This window comes from Gavialis gangeticus, unplaced genomic scaffold (assembly GCF_001723915.1).
Source record: "Gavialis gangeticus isolate Ggan-Ray unplaced genomic scaffold, GavGan_comp1, whole genome shotgun sequence".
Classification (NCBI taxonomy): domain Eukaryota; kingdom Metazoa; phylum Chordata; order Crocodylia; family Gavialidae; genus Gavialis; species Gavialis gangeticus.
Genome location: NW_017728992.1, coordinates 50,203,758 through 50,213,237, shown reverse-complemented (window position 1 = coordinate 50,213,237; position 9,480 = coordinate 50,203,758). Strand labels below are relative to the sequence as shown.

General features: G+C 43.7%; 1 protein-coding gene across 1 annotated transcript in view; it reads left to right on the top strand.

The window, feature by feature from the left end:
* Positions 1–439: 439 nt before the first annotated feature.
* F13A1 (coagulation factor XIII A chain) overlaps positions 440–9,480 on the top strand; it is a 129,366-nt gene continuing 120,325 nt past the window's right edge. The window contains exons 1-2 of the mRNA XM_019522181.1: positions 440–539; positions 1,382–1,548. Coding sequence (XP_019377726.1) covers positions 1,401–1,548 — 148 coding nt within the window. The 5' untranslated portion in view covers positions 440–539; positions 1,382–1,400. The remainder of the gene's footprint in view (positions 540–1,381; positions 1,549–9,480) is intronic.

The following is a 9,480-nucleotide window of genomic DNA, read 5'->3' as shown; positions in this document are numbered from 1 at the left end:
GCTTCTTCTGTGCCCCAGGCCAGGGGAACAAATGGAGGGTGTGATGCAGGGAAAAGAGGCACACCATGCCTTATACTGGTGATCCCAGGTGACATAGCTGCCACTGTAGCTGTGCAGCTGGGACAACTTTGACCAGTAATGAGGAAACTCCAAGATGAGGGCTAGCAATGAGGAGCAACCCCCACTCTCTGCAGCTCAGCTGCAGCCAAGGACTGAGAAATCTATGTGCAGCAGCCTGACAGAGCTTCCCTCCACAAGTACGTGTGTACTGAAATATTCCAGATATATATGTCCAGGGGAGGGGGAGGGAAGAAGAAAGAGACGACTAAGGTTCAGCAGCTTTTGCTGATCCCTGGAGGTGGTGTGGGGAGGGTTTGCCAGGGAAGGGAAACCATCCCAGCTCTGCCCTATGACAGGGGGAGGGAGGGAGGGAGGAAGGGGGACTTACAACTGTTATTTAAGAGCCCCCAACTACTGCCAGACTTCCCTGCACTTGAGAAAGCCTGCAAGGAGTAGGAAAAAGAGCATCTGAACAAAAGGTACCATAGCTAACTGATGGTTTTTTCTTTAAGAAATTAGTGCTATTGAATAATTTCTGTGTTTTTGAACTGTTGCGTTAAGGGAATTTGGGAGAAGTTGAGTATTTTCTGAGCAGGAGGTTGGCTTTCTTTCATTTGCTATCCCCTTCCTCCCAAAAATGGACACAAAATCAGCTTGAAACTACTTCAAAGAGAAATGGTTTTATCATCAGAGATGGGAGGTTTCTCTGCCATTAATTAATTCTGGAGAAATAAGTGGAGGAAGATTTCCCCACCCCCCTCCATGAATACTGAAAGGCAGAGTCTGAGTGTCTGTGAGGAAAGTTCCCTACATATTTTGTGTGTATACAGGTTTAGACAAAAGACTAGAGCAACCATCACAAACCCTAACATAAGCTGTGGTGCTTTGGAGAGATGGCTGCAGTATAACATTTTTTTTTTTTATTGGGGAGAGGATATATGAGAATCTGTCTATAGAGTTATTAATTCATCATTCAGCCTTTCTGGGGATTATAGTTTTGTGGTATATGGAGTCTCCCAAATGTTTTGAACTCATGTTGGAGTTTTTTTCAAACAAATCCTTTTGTGTTTAGGTTTGCTTCCTCCCCTTATTCACGTGTTTTGACAAATACAGAATGCCTTCCAAGCCTCAAGGAGTTATTAGACTTCTTGAGGCGCTTCATCATTTGACCAATGTTTTTTGCCTTTTTGGTTTTTATTTATTTGAGACCAAAAAAGGTGTAGCTCACTGGCATCTCATACAGTTATTTCTTTCCAACTCTAATTACAAATGCAACTCTGACTCATTTTCCTTTACTCTTGCTCTCTTTCCTCCTTTTAGAGGATTGCAACATTTTTACAATGTCTCAACCAGCAAGTCAGAAGAAGCCACCCTCTGCTAGCCTGAATGGGCGAAGAGCCCTCCCACCAAACTTCTCCAATGCTGAAGAAGATGAGATCCCTGAAATGGAGGTGACTGGTTTGATGCCTAAGGGATTCAACCTGAAAGGTAGAGTATTGTGCAAGTAAGAAACGAATCCATTTGATGTCCCCAAATACTTGCTTCTGCCTCTGAAGTAAAACAAAACCACTTTTCACCTTTTTAATGATCATACTATGTATTTACAGATATTAATGAATTTAAGTTTTGCTGTGGGTTAGGGAAAATGCTTCCTCAATTTTACTGGTAGATAAACTAAGCCATAGAGACATTGAAGTGGCCAATCCCAGGGGACATGGGGGTCATATTATATATATGAAACACACACACATACATTCCAGTTTCTCTCTTGATGTGGATCTTTTTCAAATCCAGATTTTATATTTTTATATATATATATAAATACAGAGCTCAGTGTGTTCCAATTTGTGGTAATTGTGTGGGGATTGTTTATGAGCATTCAGAGGCTCATTTTTTGTTTTGCTGTTTTGTTTTGTTTTGTTTTCTTTTTAATGAAAATGGTTACAAGCTCTGAATAAGTCCTATCAAAGTCTGAAAATTCCTACTAAAAGTGTGTTAATTTTTCTCCTGTTTAAAAAAAAGATTCAGCACATCTGTACCACATGAATTATATGGTTGATCAAATCACATTGAGTTATAAATCATTGGAACAACCAGTTCACTCACCAGCTGAAATTTATATGGAAACAGTGCTAGAAAAAACAGATTTAAAAAAACCCAAAACAGTATAGGCTCCTGTTTAATTCCCCAACACAAGAGGCTACATTTGTAATTTTATTAAATTAATTGTTGAGCTTGTTCCACTTTGCACTTGCAGCAGTAAGACATACAGGCTGCCTATACATGTGCTGGTTCATGTTCTAATTAGAACGCATCAGAGCAAACTTATTTAATCAAGTCTGCTCTGCGTTCTAATTAGAATGCTCTAGTGTGGCCTCACCCTCATGGATATAGGCCCCCATGGGCTTAAAAATGGCCATGGGATGCTTTATCTAAATTTCATTCATGGAGGACTAAATACATATGACGGTGAGGTGCTTTAATTAGTGTAGCTGTCCAGAAACTGCTCTAATTAAAACTCTTCCCTCCTCCTGACCTGATCCTTCTTCTGACCTGACCACATGTATAAGTAGCCACTAATTCTTAGTAGGTTTATTATGGTACATTTATTGAGGAAATTCAGCCAACATGACAAAATAAGGTCTGTCTTGTGCCCTAGTTAGACATAATCTCAAAATGGGAATGTTAATAAAAAATAGCCAGGTCTAAAGACTTTAGATATTCTCTGTGAGGCAGACCTAAAGCCCACTGAGCCCAAGATTCCCCATGACTTTTAATAGGCTTTGAGTAAGACCCTGATATAAAACTGAAGTTGGAGGGAGACTTTCCTGTTCTGCTTCAAAGACTGGCTCAAATTCAAGGTGACAAGAAATGTCTGAGTCTACTGATAGCAAGAGGCAATACCATTAACATTGTTAATGTATAAAAGTAGGAATCTGGCAGCTTAGAATCCTATATCTAAATAGATAAAAAAAAGGGGTGAGGGTCTTCTGTGTAAGGAAGGGGAGAATTTATTTGGGAAGATTCATGATTTCTGAGGACACTTGGTTGAACTGTGCTATCTCTTACTGATGTAGTCTCAGAAGAACTTGGAGAAGGTGCAGTGGGCATGACTGGGCAAAATACTAGAATACCAAAATAACATGGCCAGATCAATGAGGATCTCTGGGTAGAGATCCCAGGTCCAAAATATATATCCACCACACTTCTTTCCCTTACTGTCCTTGGCTCCCTACTGTCCACTATGTTCTTTCAGTCTCTTAGGTCAGGTTCATAGAACAGTGAGGGAACTTTTACATTTCTCAGAACAATGTTAGAGGATGCTGGTCTGCGCAATGCTCCGTGAACATTTCTGGGTGTGAGACAAGTTTCCTAAGTTCTTCACTTCCAGTTGGCCAACTCATCCTGCTTGCATGCAATCCTTCTCAAGCCTGCAGAAGGGTTTTCAACAGATGCACAACACCCCCACCCCTCCTCTCCTCCATGTGATCTGCATCCATACCAGTAAATGTAGGAAAGTATGTATATGCAAAGTCTGTCTTCAGCGGGAATTCCAACTCGAAAATAAATTATGGCCCAGTGACAGGTCTTGCCTATAAGGGGAGAGACGTGAGTAGTGACTATTTTATGAGCCATGGTGCATATCAATCTGCATATGTTCCTTTCTGCTTGCTTGCTTGCTTTCCCACAGAGCCATTTTCTATTTTGTCACATCCTGAGAGGCATTTGGCATTGGTGAGACTACATCTGGAGTACTGTGTCTAGTTTTGGGTCCCCCACTGCAGAAAGGATGTAGACAAATTGGAGAGAGTCCAGCAGAAGGCAATGAAAATGGTTAGGGGACTAGGGCACATGACTTCTGAGGAGAGGATGAGGGAACTGGGATTATTGGGCATTTTTATGTGTTTTCTGTGTGGGGGAGAGGGGTGCTTTAATTAGTGTGGCTCTGAAAGCTAAAATGCCTTCCGTGTCTCATGTAATAGTATCCCTGCACTTCAAAATGGTGGCAGGAACACTTCAACTAAAGCTTGTCAAATGAACAAGGGAGGAAAGTGGATCCAGCAAACTACAGGCCCATCAGCCTGACCTCTATCCTGGGGAAGGTCTTAGAAAAAATCATGGAACTCCAACTGGCCACAAGTACCAAGGACAATAAAAAGTCCTTTTTTAGATATGTGGGGAGCCGGAGGAAAAGCAAAGGCAACATTGGACCCCTGCTAAACCAAAAGGGAGAACGGACGACCGACATCCAGGAAAAAAAGCCAACTTACTAAATGGGTACTTTGCGTCAGTCTTTCACAAGTCCCATGGGACGCCCCTGCCCATTATGGGACAAGGACTTCTAAGCGAGGGTGGTTCCTTGCTCTCCATCAATGCTGACCTTGTGAAGGAACAGCTTCAGAAGCTGGACACCTTCAAGTCAGCCTGTGGCAGGGCACTGGGGGTGCATGCCACTATAAGGGCCTGGAGCCGGCAGCTGCCAGGTACCTGATGAGGGCAGCCAGGCTCAGGGGTGACCTGATGGCCACCTATAAGTTTATAACGGGTGTTCACCAGGACCTGGGGGAATGTTTTTTCACCAGAGCCCCACAAGAGATGACAAGGTTGAATGGTTATAAATTCCTGCAAGACCATTTCAGGCTGGACATAAGGAAGAACTTCTTTACTGTCCGAGCCCCCAAGGTCTGGAATGGCCTGCCACCGGAAGTGGTTCAACCCTAACTTTCTATGATTCTATGATTTTTTGGGGTGGATGCTTGAGGAGATGGGGTGGAAAACAGGGAGAATGTGGCTGATCTAGGATTTTGTAGCTCAATCTTTTTCACATGCAGCTCTGGCTTCACATTTGGATTTTACCTTCACTTTGGGTGCAATGACATTGTGCATAAGAGAATGAAGTAGGACTCTGAGAGTAGGACAGGAGCTGCATGGGAGTGTAGTTCTGCATTAATGACACCATGCTAACAATCTAAAGTGCTATATACTTTCCCCCCAGCTACCATAATAGTTGAATGTGTCTCGCTCTTTAGTGAACTTTATTTTCACAACATCCCTAGAAGACTAGAAACTTGAGGTGTTACAGCCAGCCCAAGATTCCCTGTGTGACCTATGGCAGAAAAGTTAAAATTGCACCTTGGGTCCTAGGCTAGTGCCTAAACAACTGGACCACCTTTTCTCTTCCTGCTTGCTAAATTATTCCTACTTTCAAGGAAAGGTAAGGCTTTAGAATATGTAGCAGAATGTGTCATTAACAAGAAAAGCATGATACTTCCTCCCAAAACACCTTGGCTATGTTTATATACAAAAAACTAGAACTCTTGGTTCCAAAATGATACCTTTTATTAGAGCAACTGGAAATTGGCAAGAAAATTGTCCTTTTCTGCAAGCTTTTGGGATCAAAGTCCCTTGGCTATGTTTGTTCTTCATCCATAACTTACCCTTCTTTCATCTATCTGAGTTTAAGTGCCCAGTGGGCTAGAGACACAGTACTTAGGAATGTGGGGGACATGCCAAATGTTGAACCTTTTTTCCATGTTTATTTGTATGGAAACCCCCACCACATCCTTATTTGTACAGTTTCAGGACCAGCGAGTGAACAATGCCTTTGCCATAAAAGGAACAATGTGTACTTCATTTGAAAATCCCCACAGTTCTTTTAGTTCAAAATTTTTCCTATCTTGTTCTCTAGGAAATCACAAAGCTTGAAGGCTATTCTCATTATTGACTCAGCTGTTCAACTTGTGCTAATGAAAGTTAAAAATTCTTTTTTATAAAACTTGTATGAGTTGTCCAACTGTTCCTTCGTGCACTGCAAACAAACTTGCCCTGAAAGCCTGCACCAGGGCTGCCGCCTGCCAATCAAGAGCATCTTGCTTCAAAGGAAGGCCTTGCTTCCTCACTTTCCCTTCTGAACAAAAAAGTGCAGCTGTTCAGAGGTGTCTGTGGAAAGCACTAAGTAGCCCTGTGCTTGCCATTGAATGGCTTTTTTTTAAATTTCTACTGCTGCTGCTATCTGAAGTATATACAATTATCAGGGGCTTTGCAAGTGTTTTTAGCTGTTGCAGATAACATGACCAAAGATTGGCCAAATCACAGGTCAGCTGCTTCTGGTGAATGTAGAGTTGTTCTTTTTAAACTTTTTTTTTTATGTTGAAACTGAAATGTTTCTGCAGATGTGGATTGGCCACACTTTGACCTGAGCTTCATAAAGCCCTGTGATGAGATGAAGCACACTGTTGCTATAAGTTGAATTTCTTGAAGGTGATGGTTTAAAAAAATAAAAAACAAAGAAGACAAGTCATTATTTCCTCCCATTATTTCTAAAAACAATAGCAAATCCCACAGCAGAATTGTCCCAAATTTTGTCAGAACCATGAGAAGCCTTGCGTGTTTTCATCCTGTAATCTCCTGTAATCTCTGCTAATAACAGGTTTTATGTTTTTAGGCTGAGAGAAAGTAGAGAACATGCTGAGATGGTGTGCGCCACCCTGAATAACATTGCCTCAGGAAAATCTTACAGCTGTTGTCGTACAAGGATGGTCTAGTTACCATTATCAGTAACGGAGAGCTAGTAAATCCTCAGAGGGAGTGAGGGGGATGGTCCCAGGGATGGGAAACCACTGAGAGTGTAGTCTCTGAGAAAAATGTGTTTTGGTCCAAGCAAAATATTGACATGTCTCTACTGCCCCCTTACTTTGAGCTCTGTTCTGGCCACTTATATTTAGCTCAGTGGCACTACTTGTATGAATGGGGGCAGCAGAAGCATGCTCCTGTCTTTTCTTGCCATAAGTTGTACATTGCTGCTTTGAGAAAAATCAAACAAGAGGGGACATGGGGGGAAATCCTGTAGAATTTAACACGAGGTGCTTTCTATCAAATTTTAAAACCAGCATATGAGAAGGATAAAATTCCTTGTTGGATCCGATAGGCAGGCTTAAATATTCCATAGCAAGGAAACTAAATCAATTCATATTGCACCCAGTGAGCTATATCCCTTTTAAATCCCATTGGGCTTTTTCCATAAGGACTGCACTAAAGTATTTTGAACTTCTAAAGACTCTGTGGCTGGATCCAGATGTTCAGGCACGTGCAGTTTGTGGCACCGTTTGCAGCACCACAGACCGCACACATTGCACATTAAACCCTGCGTGGCACTGCTAATTTGCAGCAAAATTTGCTACTGGGATTTCCCAGTAGCAAAAAAAACAACCCCTGAACAAAAGTGGCACAAAGCACACTGAAGTGGCGTGTGCTGGGACAAATGTGGAGACAGGGAAGTAGGCAGGCAGCCCAGGGTTGCCCACTCCCCCATCTTGAGGCACACTGTGCCCCAGCTAGCCCGGGAGTAGCTGGCCAGGGCACAGGGGCTCTGCAGCAGCCCTGGGCTGCCTGCTCCCCTATCTCCATGTGCCGCTTCCCAGCTGGTTGGGGCACAGGGTACCTGCCAGCTAGCCAGATACTGAGACACCCTGTGCCCCAGCTAGTCCCGCTGCAGCACATGGAGCAGTGGGACAATGGTCTGTGGGCCTGATAGGGTTCCACACAACCACTGTGTGCCACTCCCATGTGCCAGGATCAGGCCTTCAGGGCTCTGAAGAAGGATTGCACTTGCCCACTACACAACAGCTACTGCAGACCAGAGCCAGTCTCTGCACCATTGTGCCAGGATAGGATGGAGGAGGCAGATGGCAGAGGGATGGGGCTGAGAGTTTGGACTCTTGGCCTCAGGACTACTCTGTATATCAGTGATGCTCAAGACTTTGGCCCTGCAAGCCAGGTTAATGGCATGGGACTGGTCTGTGGGCCTGATGGGGTTCCACACAATCCCTGTATGCCCCCCCATGTGCCAGGATCAGGCCTTGAGGCCTCATGCAGCCCCTGCCTGCTTTGAGGAGCCATCACCGTGCACACCTGATCTAGTGCACAGGGCTGTGGCCCATAGGGAGCCCTTCAGGCTGGAAGATGTGCTAGAGGCTGGATTTGACCCATGGGCTGGGTATTGCTCACCCCTGCTGTAGATCCTTCACATGCAGAAAGGGATGGACAAACACTACTGGAGGCCTTCTCCAGACTCCTGTCTGCCTGTGGAGGATGTACACGGAGGTTCTCCTCCATCTCCTGAAACGTGCCCTACCTCTGTGGAGAAGCTGTGTGCAAAACTGGTTATCTTGGACAGTGTGCAGTGGTTGGTTCTGAGCCTTTGATTTCTTACACATCAAATGGATAATACTTTGGCCTTTATTTTGTGCATTACTGGCCAAATTCATTGTGATCATAAGTTCTTCAACTCCATTGACTGTCAGAGAGCTGATATAGCAATTCCTTTGCCAGGTGTTAATTATTTGGTCCTGTAATCCTCAGTCCTAAAGTACAAACATTAGCCAGCTCATAGTTTCCGAGTGAAAGACTTTTCTTTTTTCTAACTGCCATCACTGGAAGCTCCAGCTGAGAGCAGAAAGCCAAGGTTTACTACTCTCTCATCGTAACTAGGCAGGAATCAAAATGGAAACCAGCTCACTTCCCATTGCTTTAGCAGGGTGCCTTTTTTTTTCCCTCCACTGAAGTCAGCTGACATCATTTAAACATACACAGGGTGTGGATAGCTGAGTGAGAAGAAGGTCCTATTTTTTAATTTTTTTTTGCAAAGTCATGAATCTAACTGTAAGTGCAAGTACCCTTGGCATTCCTTCACTGAGCTGAATTTATGACATCCCTGATCTCAAGAGGAAGTGTTAGAGAAATATTTCTTAGAATGGTAATTAAAGCACTTGTCTTTACTCAAAAGAAAACAGACTGCTGTTCAAGGAAGAGTAACCTCCTTGCCACTTACATCCTCGAATGATAATGAAAACACAGAGTTTGCTGAGCTGCGTATCTTGTATGGAACTCCATTAAAACCAGCCGACAGACTTGCCCTATTTTTGAGCTTGGATATTCTATTTAAGTTCAGTTCTGGCCTTTCATATTCAAGAAGATGCACTGAAAAATCAGAAAAACTCTGAGTCGGGTCGTTGGCTGATAGAAATAGGTGTAGCTCACTGATTCTGTGACCTTGGACAAAACACTGACACTATCTGTGCTCTGTTTCCCAGAATAATCATGATGCCCACCTTTGTAAAGTTCTGTATAAGATTAGACTAAGTTCTCATATCATGAAAACTAGCATAGCTCAAAGGAAGCTGGTGTAAATTGTGATAGGTGCTTGACCCCCTGGGCGACAGTGACCACTCCCTGCTAGAATTCACCATTCAGTGCAAGGTGGCAAAGGCAAGCAGTCAGGTGGTGGCCCTAGATTTTAGGAGGGTGAACTTCAACGAGCTAAGGAGGATAGATGGAGAAGCGCTGAAGACTCAGAGGGGAGGGGAGCCGGGTGTCCAAGGGGAGTGGTCGCTCCTTAAGGAGACGATCCTCCAAGCCCAG